The sequence below is a fragment of the Mustelus asterias genome, chromosome 21, assembly GCF_964213995.1.
Source record: "Mustelus asterias chromosome 21, sMusAst1.hap1.1, whole genome shotgun sequence".
NCBI classification, from domain to species: domain Eukaryota; kingdom Metazoa; phylum Chordata; class Chondrichthyes; order Carcharhiniformes; family Triakidae; genus Mustelus; species Mustelus asterias.
The window spans coordinates 78664078-78681462 of NC_135821.1; the positions used below are offsets into that span (position 1 = coordinate 78664078).

Sequence of the window (17385 nt, forward strand, 5' to 3'; positions counted from 1 at the left end):
AAGGCAGCATTCCTACCTGTCCACAAGTGGAAAGTCGCCAATGGAGCAGTTTAAAAACGTATTGAGGCCGATTACAAACATGCAAATTGGGAGTAGGTTGTCAAATGTTGATTGGGGTTTTCCCCTTGGCCTCCAGGTCCCTGCAGGTGGTGGGGGATGGTTTGGCTGCACGGTGCTGACTTTCTAACAGCAGACCAAGGGAACAGTGCAGGCTTAGAGGCTCTGTCTGTCTGCCTGGGCTGCCTGATGGTGTGGTTCTCTCCCTCTCCCACCTATAACTGTGGGTTATCCGCAAAGTTCTTCTTTTAATTTGAAAGAGTTTGAGGCACCTCCATTTTGGAATGCCGTCCCCTTCACTTGGCATCCCATTGCCGCTTTCAATCAAGCAATTGGCCCTCCAGTATCAAGCCCAAACATCTTCATTAATTGAATAATGAGCCTCCCGTTTGATCATTGATCAGCTAATTCAGGGTAAATCACCATTAACCGTTCCCTACATTGCGGGCTTCCGACCCCCACCTCCATTTCAGCCTGAAGCAATCATAGAATCCCTACAGTTCAGAAGGAGGCCATTTGGCCCATCAAGTCTGCACACCCACCACAATCCAACCCACGTCCTATCCCCTTAACCCCATGTATTTACTCTGCTAGTCCTCTTGACACTATGGGGCAATTTAGCATGGCTAATCAACCTAACCCGCACATCTGTGGGAGGAAACCGGAGCACTCGGAGGAAACCCATGCAGACACAGGGAGAATGTGCAAACTCCACACAGTCGGTCACCCGAGGCTGGAATTGAACCTGGGTCCCTGGCGCTGTGAGGCAGCAGTGCTAACCACTGTGCCACCCGAAGCCTCCAGGAACGTCCTGCTAATGTCTTCAGCCACTGTCACAAGCTCCACGTCGTAGCTCCAACTCCATCTCACTCGCGAGCAACTGTCTGCTGCAGAACAAGATTGTTTTCTTTAGGTCTTGTAGTTATATCATGCCTCAGGATATCACAGAGTGCTTATAGGCAATGGATTACTCTGAAATGGAGTCATTGACGCAGGTAAATGTGACAAACAATTTGTACGAAGCAAAATGAATGAACAAGACCATTATAAACACATTTTAATAACTTTATTGTACATTTTAAATCAAAACTTTAAAAAAAATTCCAACACCTCAAATAATTAATCAGCACAAAGGCAGAGGCCAAAACTTTGCAGGTTTATGAAGTAATCAAAAAATGGAGTTATATTGTAAATCAGTGGTGTCAAAGAGCTTTTGTAAATAATTCTGAGAACTTTGTTTTAAAGAAATAAACTCAATTTTAATTATGGATTAATAAAAGGATTAAGAAATCTGTCCCACCATCCTCAATGGTTTATTTATTGATACAAATCGATTCTTGTGCATTACTACTGGGAAGGTTTTAACACTGTGATTTTTCCAAACCTATATTTAATATTAAATGCTTCTAAAAGTTTGATAGTGATTAATTTTTTAAAATCACAAATCATTAGCACTAAATATAAATTCTATGCTGACACCACATTGCTGTTATTGAAAAGTCATTCCTATTGCACTGCCAGTGAAATGATTTGGGACTCACTGGAGAGTAACATTCAAATCTCTCAGTCAGATGTTTTTCATTTCATTAAAGTTTCACATCTAATAAGAACACACTCTGTGCATCTTCACCAACAATAGCTGCAACTCAGTCAATCTTCAAGCACGACTGTCAAACACGCTATCGACGATGCCAGTCCTGTCAGCTGAAGGAAATGAAACATTTTCATTCATTTCAAAAAAGTGAAAATTATGTTTAAAAAAATATTAAAACCAGATGGTAAATTCAGAGCTGCCACACTTGTTGTTGATCGATCTGTCGCATGAGAAGCCAACATTTCCAGGAGATGGAACATGCCCCTTCGCTACAGTACACCCATTTATAACCTGCCAAATCACCCATTCTGATTACATTTCACCAAAAAGGAAGTAAACTGCAGAAAATCCAGACTTCCTATTTGCCTTCAGGAATAGCAAGTTCTTTCAAAAAACCTAACGCTGTGCGTATTAATCATAAATAGAAGGGACAGTTCTCCTGATCATGGCACTTATCTTATTTACATACTCTGTGACAGTTCAATAAAAAGATAAAGATTCACTCTCTGCTGTACATCTTTTGAAATATACAGAAAACCATTCAAAACATTTAAATAAAGTTCAAATATCAATTATGACAAAAATTTGAGGTTTTTCATCCTCGTGAATCTGCATTGCTGAGTAGGTGATAGCTTTGACTTCAGTGCCCTGTAAAAGAGAAATGGCTGGGTCAATTTCGCTTGTAATTCCTTGACAAGAGGAATTGTGTCAAGTTAAAATTGAAATGTTCTAGTCTTACCTGCGGATGTTTGGCCAAATCAAACTCTTCTCCCCACCTTTTAGAAAATAGAAAGCACCTTTGGTCAGGTTTCAGGTGAGCCACGAGGCATCAACTTACTCACAAACAACCATCTTATTACCAGCCTCCCATTAGGAAGCATATTTTGAGATGACTTGATTGCTAAAACACTAGTTCAATGGACAAATTTAAATGAATTTCAATTGGCTTAATTTCTAAAACATTATGAATTCCACTGCCCAAAAGGACATACGAGTTAGAATCTAAGCACATGTGCTAATAGTCTGTATGTAATGTTAAATCAATTTTTAATGCTTACACCTATATTAAAACAGAAACAAAAAACACCAATTCGCAAACCACCCATTAGATTTCTTATCCTTTTCTTACAAAATGGTTTCACTGGTGATGCTCAAAGATTAAACAAATGCAAGGAAAATGGCAAAACATTAACTTGCAATACCAAACAGAATAGCCACTGAATAGAGCAAGATCACGCAAACAAACCAGACAACATTTAAATCATTGTGAAAAGGGTTCTCATCCCATCAACATTTTCCAGCAGTGATTGAGATTGCAGTTATGCCCGAAATAATAAATCTGCACCCGTTGCTATACCAATGGGGATAGTTTTTTTAAAAGTGTTTAAAATGGCTCAACTTGGAACATAAACAGTACTAACAATCGGCTGAAACTCCAAATGCTATCTTATCCCAACTTCTTGGCATTTTCCGCAGTCTATATGTCTGCTTCTACATTGTCTCACTGCAGGAACAAGACAGTTCAGTACAGTTCAGTCTTAGACTTCTGTCACAAAGCTGGCCAGTCAGGAACGGAGTTCTTCCATGCAAGGAACAGCATTTGGCTGACACTTTTCCCACTAACCATGGAATCCCTAGAGTGCAGAAGGAGGCAATCGGCCCATCAACCTACACAGACAACAATCCCATTAGGCCCTATCCCTGTAACTCCACGTATTTACCCTGTTAAACCTCCTAAGGGGCAATTTAGCACGGCCAATCAACTTAACCTACACATCTTTGGACTGTGGGAGGAAACTGGAGCGCCCGAAGGAAACCCACGCAGACATGGGGAGAACGTGCAAACTTGACACAGACAGTGACCCAAGGCCAAAACTGAACCCGGGACCCTGGCACTGTGAGGCAGCAGTGCTAACCACTGTGCCACCATGCTGCCCAAAATGAGGCTGCAACAGGGACTTGTCACTTAATAAATCTTAGGTAGATTTACGCTTCCTGCCAGTAAGTAAAAACTTTTAACTGTTAAAATTGTAAGATATAATTTAAATCTGGGACAGGGGAATATAAATGGGGTATTCCAGCGAAGGTGTACAAGGTTTGAGTAACCAGTTGGGCTCAGATATTGCCAATTTCACAAACCTGCCAGCAGCTAAGATTAATGGTCAATATATCGAATTGTTCAAGTTCTACACTGTACGTACCCAATTGACCGAATCTTAAAATTAACTCGATCCAAATAAATCACTTTCATCTCCTAAAAGAGAAAACCAAGAAAGTTAGAATTGCAACTTTAAAATTATTAACAGGAATCAGAACTTCCTAGTAAACTGTAGTAAATTTTACATTTTACAATCATAGATCCCTACAATATGGCCAATCGAGTCTGCACTGACTCTCCGACAGAGCATCCTACCCAGGCCTGGGTTTACCCTGTAACCCCATGTATTTATCCCGCTAATCCCACTAATCTACACCAGAGACACTAAGGGACACTAAGGGCAATTTAGCATGGCCAATCCACCTAACCTACACATTTTTGGACTGTGGGAGGAAACCAGAGCATCTGGAGGAAACCCACGGGTGCAAACTTTGTAGCAACATTTACAAAGCAAACCCCAGCTATTTTGCGGCTGGTTGGATTATCTGATCAGCCAAAATGCTCCCTACTTTTAAAAATAAATTTAGAATTATGAGAGCACTTCTGATGGTTAAGTTGATCAAAGCAGTAGCTAGGTCACGAGGTTCCAATTCCCAGCTGCAACCTATATCGAGTTACCTAATTACAAAGGCAGTACAAGCCAAGTTGGTCAAGTCCTAAAGGACATCACTGCTGGAACTGGGTCTGCGGCAGCAAGTGACGGAAACACGAAGGAAAAACATACTTGACCTCATCCTCACCAACCTGCCAGCCATAGATGCATCTGTCCATGACAGAATGAGTAGGAGTGACCACCACACAGTTCTTGTGGAGACAAAGCCCTGTCTTCACATTGAGGATACCCTCCATCATGTTGTGTGGCACTACCACCATGCTTAATGGGACAGATTTTGAACAGATCCAGGAACTCAAGACTGAGCATCCATGAAGTACTGTGGGCCATCAGCAGCAGCAGAATTGTACTCAACCACAATCTGTAACCTCATGGCCCAACATATTCCCCACTCTACCATTACCGCCAACTGGCTGAATGAAGAGTGCAGAAGGGCATGCCAGGATCAACACCAGCCATACCTAAAAATCATCAACCTGATAAAGCTACAACACAGGACCACTAGTGTCTCAACAGCGAAAGCAAAATACAATAGACAGCCAATGAATCAGGTCTAAGTTCTGCAGTCCTGCCACATCCAGCCACGAATGGTGGTGGACAATTAAACAACTCACTGCAGGAGAAGGCTCTATAAATAACCCCATTCTCAATGATGGAGGAGGCAGCAAAAGATAAGACTAGAGCATTTGCAACAATCTTCAGCCAAAAGTGTTGGGTGGATCCATCTCGAGGTCCCCAGCATCACAGATGTCAGACTTCAGCTAATCCGATTCGCTCCACATATCAAGAAACAGCTGATGGCACTGGATACTGCAAATACTATGAACCCTGACAATAATTCAGCAACAGTACTGAAGACTTGTGCTCCAGAACTTGTCATGCCCTTAGCCAGGCTGCTCCAGTACATCTACAACATCAGCACCTACCTGGCAAGGTGGAAAATTGCCCAGGTATGTCCTGAACAAAAAGCAGGACAAATTCAACCAGACTAATGACTGTCCCATCAATCTATTTTTGATCATCCGTAAAAGGATGGAGGGGGTCATCAATAGTGCTATCAAGTGGCATTGCCTCAGTAACAACCTGCTCAGTATTGCTCAGATTGGGTTCTGCCAGGGTCACTCAGCTCCTGACCTCATTAAAGCTTTGGTTCAAACATGGACAAAAGAGCTGAACTCTAGACATGAGGTTTGAGTGACTGCCCTTGACCGAGTATGGCATCAATGGGCAATAGCAAAACTGGAATCAAGGGGAAAACACTGCTGGTTGGGGTCATATCTGGCACAAAGGAAGATGATTGTGGTTGTTGGAGTCAATCATCTCAGGTCTAGGACATCACTGCAGGAGTTCCTCAGGGGAGTGTCCTGGGCCCAACCATCTTCAGCTGCTTCATCAATGACCTTCCTTCCAATATAAGGTCAGAAGTGGGGATGTTCGCCGGTGATCGCACAATGTTCAACACCATTCATGACTCCTCAAATACTGAAGCAGTCCCAGTTAAATGCAGCAAGATCTGGACAGTATCCAGGCTAAGGCTAACAAATGGCAAATAACATTTGCAACACAAGCACCAGGCAATGACCATCTCTAACGAGAGAATCTAACCATCCCCCATGACATTCAATGGCATTACCATCGCCAAATCTTCCACTATCAACATCCTGCGGTTACCACTGACGAGAAACTGAACTGCACTCGTCTTATAAATACCGTTGCTAATAAGTGCAGGTCAAAGGCTAGAAATCCTGGTGAGTAACTTACCTCCTGACTCTGCAAAGCCTGTTCACCATCTACACGATGCAGTGCATGAACTCACCAAGACTTCTTAAACAGCATCTTCCAAACCCATGGCTGCAATCATCTAGAAAGATAAGGTTAGCAGGCACTTGGGAATACCATCTCTGCAAATTCCCCTCCAAGCCACTCACCACCCTGACTTGGAAATATATCGCCGTTCCTTCAATGTCACTGTGTTAAAATCTTGGAACTCTCTCTGTAGCTCTGTGGGTGTACCAACACCACATGGACTGCAGCAGTTCAAGGAGGCAGCTCATCATCACCGTCACACTCTACTTATTTTAATTATCTAAGTCTTTACTAGGGTTTCTTGCAGTACCCATTGCCTATGTCTCATTTTTTTTAATTCATGGGACATGGGCATTGCTGGCTGGCCAGCATTTATTACCCATTCCTAGTTTCCCTTGGAGGGCTTGCTTGCCTTCATCGGCCAGGGCATTGAATACAAGAGTTGAGAAAACATGTTGCAGCTATATAACACCTTGCTTAGGCCGCATTTGGAGTATTGCGTGCAGTTCTGGTCACCACACTACCAGAAGGACGTGGAAGCTTTGGAGAGAGTGCAAAGAAGCTTCACCAGGATGTTGCCTGGTCTCGAGGGTGTTGGCTATGAGGAGAGGTTGAATAAACTAGGATTGTTTTCACTGGAAAGACGGAGGCTGAGGGGAGACCTGATAGAGGTCTACAAAATTATGAGAGGCACAGACAGGGTGGATAGTCAGAGGCCTTTTCCTAGGGTGGAAGTGTCAATTACAAGGGGGCACAGGTTTAAGGTGAGAGGGGGAAAGTTTAAGGGAGATGTGCAGGGGAAGTCTTTCTTGCAGAGAGTGGTGAGTGCCTGGAACGCGCTGCCAGGGTACAATTTTGTCTTTTAAAAAGCATTTAGGCAGTTACATGGGTAAGATGGGGAGAGAGGTATATGGGTCAAATGCGGACAATTGGGACTAGCTTCAGGGTTTAAAAAAAAGGGCGGCATGAACAAGTTGGGCCAAAGGGCCTGTTTCCATGCTGTAAACCTCTATGACTCTACTTTTCTTTGTTCTTTGAAAGTCAATCACATTGCTGTGACTCTGGAGTCACATGTAGGCCAGACCAAGTTAGGACAGCAGATTTCCTTCCCTAAAGGACACTAGTGACTGTCCCCTGAACAGCAGCTGAGTTTCTGGAATATTGGTCTAGCGATAATACCACTAGGCTATCGTAAATGTAAGAAGTTAAGGGGTCGTTTCAACCTAACCAATTGATGGGATGGGTCATCTATTTCACACCTTGCCTGATTTTACTCTCCATCAAAATCAAAACTGAACAGTGTAAAACTGAATGAATAACCCAATCTGGCCAAATTTCCCACTGGGTTTGGAAGGTTAAAATTAGTCTTGATCATTAACTGCAGGCTCTGATCCTTCAAAGAACAAAGAACAATACAGCACAGGAACAGGCCCTTCGGCCCTCCAAGCCCGCGCCGCTCCCCGGTCCAGGATTGAATCCTGAATCCAGGATCCCCGCCCAATTTTCCAGCCTATCTACATACCAATATCCTATCCACCGAGCTGTCCCTCACAGCTACGATGCTTTGTTCATTACAACCTATTAACTCACCCCCACCCCCCTATTCCAGACCATGTGATCCCCAGGGAGAGGCGAAAACCCAGAGTGAAAAACCCCAGGGCCAATATGGGGAAAAAAAAAATCTGGGAAATTCCTCTCCGACCCCCTGAGGCGATCGAAACGAGTCCAGGAGATCACAATGGCCCTGATCGGAAAATGCTTCCCAACCCTAGTCATTTCCACTTCCATGAACACCATATGAATTCCCTGCCCCCGAAACAGGTTCCCAACTATCCACAGTCTCGCTCTGTACTGGCACCAGCAAGATGATCATAGAATGAAGCCTTGAAACGAGAAACAAGGAACAATTAGCCCGCGCCGCTCCCTGGTCCAAACTAGACCACTCTTTTGTATCCCTCCATTCCCACTCCGGTCATATAGCTGTCTAGATAAGTCTTAAACGTTCCCAGTGTGTCCGCCTCCACCACCTTGCCCGGCAACACATTCCAGGCCCCCACTGGTATCCACATGTGTACCACATGACCTCGAGATGGATCCACCCAACACTTTTGGCTGAAGATTGTTGCAAATGCTCTAGTCTTATCTTTTGCTGCCTCCTCCATCATTGAGAATGGGGTTATTTATAGAGCCTTCTCCTTGGTATCCACATGTGTACTTTCCATTTATTTACACACCCTCTTCAATAGCTGAACTATTGGCAAGTCCAGTTTCCTTGGAAAGCATTTTATATTGGTAATCCTCGTCTTCATCAGGTCCTTCGGAACACAATCCCAGGTAACTTTTATAAACATTAGCTGTGTATAACATATTGGCCAAGCCTACTGGCACCATAACATGTAAAACCCAAGCTCAAAGTGAGATGAAATAATTCCAGACGCCTCTACTGGAGCGCTTTCAGGCAGCTTTAAAACAAGTAGAATGTATAAATTTGCAGAACTGCATTTCTTTCCCAGCGCCCATCACAGACACAGCTCAAATTTTCTCAATCATTCCTACTCGCTGTACAAACAGCGCTTAATGTGATAAATTCTAATGTCAATTCACCCCTCTCTTATTTCCATCTTAAAACAATTTACTGACCCTTGGAATGAAGAACATTTCTGCGCTGAATTGATAGAGCCATTCATTCATGAAATTATAAAGCAGAGACAACATGTCATGCCCTAGAAGAAAATAGACAAAAACAAAAATATGAAATTTAGGTTCAAATTACTATTTGGTATTATATTTCACATTGTACAAACACGTCGTCCAGAACCATGGACAAAGTACTAGAGGATATACTCAACTCTGGTGACCAGCTAGAGTTGGTCGCTTGAAAAGGTCAATGATGCTTCACCTCGAGGCAGGCAAAACAAAATGTAGATAATGGAAATCAGAGTTTCTGTACACAGCTCACACCTGACACATTAACTTGTCTGTTCACTCCACATCACAGATGCTGATTTGACCTGTTGCATGCTTTCAGTATATCTCATTTTTGTTGCAGGTACAAACTCACTCAAAGACTGATATTCAGTTATCAGTTTATAGTGAATATCTGACAGAAAAAAAAACAAATGCCTATTCATTCAAATTGTGTTCTGAGTAACACCATTACTCATGGTTATAGATGTTAATTTGGGTTTATTTATTAAAGTTCCTTGTTGACTACCATTGGGTCTCTACACACCAGATACTTGTGGCAATAAAATCTCAAAAAAATATTGTGTCAGAGCTTTGAAGACATTGCAACGCAAATCAACACCCTCACAATGCTCGAGTTATATAACATACTGAACAGTTTTTGAAATTCAAGTCCCGGGGGTGTTTGAGAGGGGAAGTTTAAGAGATCTGCAAAACCATTAGACTTCCGTTCATTTACCATCAACATCTTTATTTTTTCAGCATGTGTTGACAGATTAGATTAGAATTTCTGCCACCAGGTATGGATAAACATTTGCTGCAGCTGGAGCCTCCATTTTCTTTGGTTAATTGGCACTAGATTGTGAATCCCATTCTTTGCGTGATGTGAACTGCCAGTTGCCAATCTGCAACACTGGCCTTATTCCAGTTAGTGGTGACTCAAACCTGGGTGGAATTATCAGTGAAACCTTAGGGGGAAGTCGTTCCAAGGCTGATTCGAGAATTCATCTCCGGGGGTACAGCTAAACTTACACCTGCTGGAAAACAGGCCTAGATTCTGTTCCAGGAGTTAAGAAGGCTCTTCTGCTTGCAACTGAACACCTCTACCAAATACCCCGCAATTCCAAGAGTAAATTTTAATTGGAATCTCCCCATCAGAGGGGTAGGGTGGCATTTCAACTTCTGCAACTTCAGTGAGATGACTAACTCTGTTGTGCCACTACAGATGCAAGTATCCATCCAGAATATTCCAAATGACTATGTTTAGAACAGGGTACAATGGTGCAGGACCCATCCTACCAAACAATAGTCTTCACAAATGGTCTATTCGAGGCTGGGTCATGGTCAACACCTGCAGGGAGTTCCTCAACGAACTTTAACATTTCTGATGTAAATTCAATGGTTAACAGCCACACCAGTGTTTGCCCTACCCACCCTGATCGCAACTCAAGTAAATGTCAAACTGGTTGCATCATTCTAACCAGGTAGGGATTTGGTTAACAACACACCATGGCAGATTGTGGGAATTAAAGAAAAGTCCCTTGTTGATCTCAGAGCAAACACAATAAAAATATTTATCATTTGGCTTATTATGCCAAATGTTTGCACGGAAAGCTTGGTGTGACTCAATGCATGAGCTCATCCATCAGCTTTTTTCTATTCATTTGTGGGACATGGGCATCGCCGGCTGGCCAGCATTTATTGCCCATCCTTAGCTGCCCTTGAACTCAGTGTCTCGCTTGGCCATTTAAGAGGGCAGTTGAGAGTCAACCACATTGCTGTGGCTCTGGAGTCAGATGTTGGCCAGACCAGGTAAGGACGGCAAATTTCCTTCCCTGAAGGACATTAGTGAACCAGATGGATTTTTCCGACAATCGACAATGGTTTCGTGGTCATCAGTAGATTCTTAATTCCAGATATGTTTTATTGACTTCAAATTCCTCCATCTGCCGTGGCAGGATTCAAACCCAGGTCCCCAGAACATTAGCTGAGTTTCTGGCTTAATAGTTTAGTGATAATACCACTGGGCCATTGCCTCCCCAGTTGCCCAATCATTTTTCTAAGCAATAGAACATCATTATCTTCTCTAGCATTACCAGTTTTCAAACAAATATAATCACTTGCTATCAGATGAAGTAAATACTAGTGGCTAGCCATTACCGGTGCTAAGACATTATTAATAGACAGAACCACACAGGTAGCACACTGGGTGTCCATCAAATAACAAGGATGTTTATGATACCGGACCAGATTTTTCCAATTCCCATCTCTTTCATTCCTGCTAAATGTATCTGTCACTTGTTGGACCCATAAACAGTTGAGCAGAAACCAGGGACTCAAACATACTAGTATGAACCTGGCCCCAGTTTTGTGGATTCATAGAATCCTTCAGTGCAGAAGGAGGCCGCTCGGCCCATTGAGTCCGTGCACTCTCTGATAGAGCATTTTACCCAAGCCCCCACATATTTACCCCACAAATCATCCTAACTTACACATCTTGTGGCACTAAAGGGCAAGTTAGAACAAAGAACAAAGAACAGTACAGCACAGGAAACAGGCCCTTCGGCCCTCCAAGCCTGTGCCGCTCCTTGGTCCAACTAGACCAATCGTTTGTATCCCTCCATTCCCAGGCTGCTCATGTGACTATCCAGGTAAGTCTTAAACGATGTCAGCGTGCCTGCCTCCACCACCCTACTTGGCAGCGCATTCCAGGCCCCCACCACCCTCTGTGTAAAAAACGTCCCTCTGATGTCTGAGTTATACTTCGCCCCTCTCAGCTTGAGCCCGTGACCCCTCGTGATCGTCACCTCCGACCTGGGAAAAAGCTTCCCACTGTTCACCCTATCTATACCCTTCATAATCTTGTATACCTCTATTAGATCTCCCCTCATTCTCCGTCTTTCCAAGGAGAACAACCCCAGTCTACCCAATCTCTCCTCATAGCTAAGACCCTCTATACCAGGCAACATCCTGGTAAACCTTCTCTGCACTCTCTCCAATGCCTCCACGTCCTTCTGGTAGTGCGGCGACCAGAACTGGACGCAGTACTCCAAATGTGGCCTAACCAGCGTTCTATACAGCTGCATCATCAGACTCCAGCTTTTATACTCTATACCCCGTCCTATAAAGGCAAGCATACCATATGCCTTCTTCACCACCTTCTCCACCTGTGTTGCCACCTTCAAGGATTTGTGGACTTGCACACCTAGGTCCCTCTGTGTTTCTATACTCCTGATGACTCTGCCATTTATTGTATAACTCCTCCCTACATTATTTCTTCCAAAATGCATCACTTCGCATTTATCCGGATTAAACTCCATCTGCCACCTCTCCACCCAATTCTCCAGCCTATCTATATCCTGCTGTATTGCCCGACAATGCTCTTCGCTATCCGCAATTCCAGCCATCTTCGTGTCATTAGCTTGGCAAATCATTCCAACCTGCACATCTTTTGACTATGGGAAGAAACCAGAGCACCTGGAGGGAACCCACGCAGACACAGGGAGAACATGCAAACTCCACATAGTCAGCCATGGCCAGAATTGAAGCTGGATAAGCAGAATGTGACCATTAGATAGAGTCATAGAGGTTTACAGCATGGACACAGGCCCTTCGGCCCAACTTGTCTATGCCGCCCTTTTGTTTTAAACTGCTAAGCTAGTCCCAATTGCCCGCATTTGGCCCATATCCCTCTATACCCATCTTATGCATGTAACTGTCTAAACGCTTTTTAAAAGGCAAAATTGTACCTGCCTTTACAACTACCTCTGGCAGCTTGTTCCAGACACTCACCACCCTGTGTGAACAAATTGCCCCTCTGGACACTTTTGTATCTCACCCCTCTCACCTTAAATCTATGCCCTCTAGTTTTAGACTCCCCTACCTTTGGGAAAAGATATTGACTATCTAGCTGATCTGTGCCCCTCATTATTTTATAGACCTCTATAAGATCACCCCTCAGCCTCCTGCACTCCAGAGAAAAGAGTCCCCTTCTATCAAACCTCTCCTTATAACTTAAACTATCAAGTCCTGGCAGCATCCTAGTAAATCTCTTCTGCACTCTTCCTAGTTTAATATCTTTTCTATAATAGGGTGACCAGAACTGTACACAGTATTCCAAGTGCGACCGTACCAACGTCTTCTACAACTTCAACAAGACTCCTGTATTCAATGTTCTGACCAATGAAACCAAGCATGCCGAATGCCTTCTTCACCACTCTGCCCACTTGTGACCCCACTTTCAAGGAGCTATGTACCCCGAGATCACAGTCTGCCTTTCCTCTTAAAAGAATTGTGCCTATTAACTTAATTCCTTTTTAATCAAATATTAAAAACAAAATTGCATTTTTAGCCCAAATTATTGATCGTGCAAGTTCTTTCCAAACTGGAAAGTGCACCGATGTGCTACCATCCACATTTTCTCCCCTCTCCTAAACCTCACTGGCAGACAACCGGACAAGCACACCTTCCTCAAGGTTCATGCTCAACCCTGGGAACTGTGGGAACAGGGCTTGTAGTTGAGATAATGGATGCCCTGTAACCTCCCATCTTTATTCTCCAGAAATTTGATACAAAACAGTACACTGTGAAACCAAAGCAGAGAACCAAGTGCCCTCCAACTCCAGTGTGCTTCGCGAAAGGATAATACATTATCGACAAATTTTATTTACTGAAAATGTATCTAGACATTTAATTGGTCATAACAGTACATTACTATATCACCATGGTTACCTTCAGCCTCTACTTCAATCGTTGTTATGGGTTGCACAGTTTCAATATCAGTCATGTAACCGAACATGGCCATAACAACCTGTTCAAATGCCTCTTCTAACGTATCACCCCATGAATGTAACCTGAAAAAAGGAGAATTTCAGGGTCTCGGAACTGAACAGTAATTGCTTCATAAAAACCAGGCAGATCACCAGTCCTGTTACGCACTGACCATGAACTGTGAGGCTAGTAGCTGTCAATCTTTTTTCAGCTACAAATCACAAACGGTCAGCCAGAAAGCATTTAGATGAAAAATCCATATCATAGACTGGTGATGACAATATACCGCAGAATAAGTAACAAACGTCCATTTTCAGTACATCTTTTAGTTTTGAAGAGTGGCCTGCACTCAAAATGCTGGTTGATATTTTAAGAGCTGCAGAAGCTGTGATGTATTTCTAACATTTGCTGCATTTAGATCAGCTGATTTATCACAGAAGTTAAGACTCGAATTTAAACCAGATCATCTGCAGATTTCTCCCAACACCTTTACGTGAAAACAAGTAACAATCTTTTGCAAAGAATACAAAAACCATATTCCCAGAGTTGTGTCACAATCTGCAACAAGCACCAAGCTATGTATAGGTACGATTAAAATGCAGTGCAAACTAATTTTGTCCACTATGCTTATGTGATGCATTCAAATTCATTTAAAATTGCTCCCACCAGTACCCACACCAGTGAGGTCTGAAAACACTCCAGTGTTGATGTTGTTCAAGGCACTTTCTGCAGACACAGTTCAGGTTTGTGAGGTCACAATCTAACTGTGATGCTTCATACTTTTCAGATTGCAAATGAAAAAGCGCACAACATTTTACATGTCTGATTTTAAATGAAAATCCCAGTGACAATACTGGATCAACTTTGTCCCTTCACTAGGATAATCCTCCAGCAAGATTACATGGTCCAGTAAAGTGGCTAAATTTCAGGGACCCATTGCCATTATTGCAGAGAAATTAATATTTTTCCTGGGAAGGGAATACCGATTTTATATTTTGTTTAAAACAACTTTTGGAATTCCTAGTTCCATAAGGTTCATCATTAGGACTGACAGAATTAAATGTATGTTGATTAAGCAGTAGTAATTTTGACAAGACAGTCTTGCTTGTGAAGTGACGCAATCTAGAAAATATAGATGAATTAAAGCCAATTGAAGATTTTATTGAAACGCAAGGTCTGAAGAGATTCTTCATCAGGAAGGTGATGCAACATCACTGCAATATTGTGTAGTAATCACTGTGGAATCCCGGAGTTGCAATGAATGCCAACATGAATCATACAAATCAGATATTACAGGTTACTTCCTGAATATCAAAGAGTTATATCCCAGATCTGCAATCATTTTTCATTCTAAACAGTTTGTTTAAAAGTAGTTTTTTAAAGAACTTACTGTACATCTGCAGTGTGATCCAAGTCTAAGGAGAAGAAAAATGATTAATATATCTTCAAGATCTGTTATACAATGTACAGAAGTTCATCTGATTCACTAAAGAAAAGGTTGTATTGTGGTCTATAGTCATCCAAATTATCCACAATACCAGAAGCAATATTGTAATTTTGCTCACTTGTTGCCATGAATTATATTCATTCAGGTACTATGACCCAAGGTCCCAAGTAGAGGTGTCGAGGCCAAAGTGCAGTCTTCCTAATCTTAACTAGTTAAGAGCAGGTAACTCAAACTGACTAAGAATCAAATCAGTAACCTGATGAAAAGTCATCAACCTGAAACATTAATTCTTTCACTCTCTCCACAGATGCTGCCTGATCAGCAGAGCATTGCCAGTGTTTTCTGTAACCTTCCTGGCCTGTACATGTCAGTTAAAACAGCGAGCAATCCATTTAGCCAATAAATCTTTGGGTAACATTTGGGCCATAAAATTTAAATTAATTCTCAGGGCAAACAAAATTATTAAACACAATTTATGGGGTTCTACAATAGACAGTTCAAATATGGAGCCCATTCCTTATCAACATCTTGAAGGTTACCTATGACCAGAAACTGAACTGTTCTAGCCATGTAAATACTGTGGCTACAAGAGCAGGTAAGAAGCTCGGAATCCTGTGAGGAGTAACACCTCATGCCTCCCCAAAGCCTGTCCACCATCAACAAGGCACAAGTCAAGAGTATGATAGAATATTCTTCACTTGCCTGGATGAGTGCAGCTCCAACTACTCAAGAAGCTTGACATCATCCAGGACAAAGCAGCCTGCTTCATTGGCACCCCATCTACAAACATTCACTTTCTTCACCACCAACAGACAGTGGCAGCCGTGTGTACCATCTACTAGATGTACTGCAGGAACTCAACAAGGTTCCTTCGGCAGCACCTTCCAAACACACGACCAGTATCATCTAGGAAGACAAGGTCAGCAGACACATGGGAGCACCACCTTCTGGAAGTTCTCTTCTAAATCCCAAACCATCTTGACTTGAAAATAGATCACTGTTCGTTCACTGTCACTGGGTCAAAATCCTGGAATGCCCTCCCTAACAGCACTGTGGGTATACCTGCACCACATGGACTATTGCTGCTCAAGAAAGCAGCTCACCCGCCACTTCCTCATTCTCAAGGCAATTAGGGATGGGCAATAAATGTTGGATGTGATGGCAACACCCATATCCCAAAAGAAAAACAAATAAAAATCAATTTGGTGGGGTCAGGCGGTGAGATAATTTATTGACAGGTCAAAAGAGCTCAATTTCTAGAGACATAATTTTTAAAAAGTGTCATGACTAGAGTCAAATGAGACTAGCTGCTGGCTCGTGTCAGTAACTAGTTGCTGGTCAGTGTAGAGTTTCGGCATTTACACATTATCCTCCAACTGAGGTATCTTACAGCATTAATAAAGACATGTTATTGTGAGCTCAATTATTGAGTCTAAAAACAGAAGATTGCAATCATTGGGTCAACACATGCAAACTCCTTCCTTAGTTATAAATCCCCCTGTTACTGTATCATAGAAATCATAGAAACCCTACAGCACAGAAAGAGGCCATTCAGCCCATCGCATCTGCACCGACCACAATCCCACCCAGGCCCTACCCCCATATCCCTACATATTTTACCCACTAATCCCTCTAATCTACGCATCCCAGGACACTAAGGGGCAATGGCCAATCAACCTAACCCGCACATCTTTGGACTGTGGGAGGAAACCGGAGCACCCGGAGGAAACCCACGCAGACACGAGGAGAATGTGCAAACTCCACACAGATAGTGACCCGAGCCGGGAATCGAACCCAGGTCCCTGGAGCTATTAAACAGCAGTGCTAACCCACTGTGCTACCGTGCCGCCCATGCCGTATCCAGGATACCTAACACACACACACCTTTAATAGTGTGGTGGAGGCAGGTTCAATCGAGGCATTCAAGAGGGCGCTGGATGATTATTTGAACAATAATAATGTGCAGGGAACAGGCAGGGGAATGGCACAAAGTCATGATGCTTATTTGGAGAGCCAGTGCCAACATGATGGGCCAAATGGCCTCCTCTGTACTATTCTGGGAGACGATCCCCCTCCCCCCCGGTTAATCCGCACAGACGGCAGTCCGGGGCGCCGGCAGAGGGTCACCTACATTCATACTTCTTGCTGACGGGCGGGTATTTGGCTTTCACCGCTTTCTGAGCCGCATTCAAATCATATTCCCGATCGTCCATCACTGAGCCCGCAGTGCGCCTGCGCGGGACCGCAGGACCCGC

The 17385-nt window shown here is 43.1% G+C and overlaps 1 protein-coding gene across 1 annotated transcript; it reads right to left on the minus strand.

Annotated features, from left to right (window-relative positions):
* Positions 1-1108: 1108 nt before the first annotated feature.
* On the minus strand, positions 1109-17385 carry zbtb8os (zinc finger and BTB domain containing 8 opposite strand). Its single transcript, XM_078238310.1, has 7 exons — positions 17262-17385; positions 15074-15098; positions 13645-13766; positions 8869-8951; positions 3853-3905; positions 2391-2427; positions 1109-2299 (listed from the first exon to the last, which is right to left on the minus strand). The coding sequence occupies exons 1-7, from the start codon at positions 17341-17343 to the stop codon at positions 2213-2215; spliced, it is 489 nt and encodes a 162-aa protein (XP_078094436.1). The 5' UTR covers positions 17344-17385; the 3' UTR covers positions 1109-2212.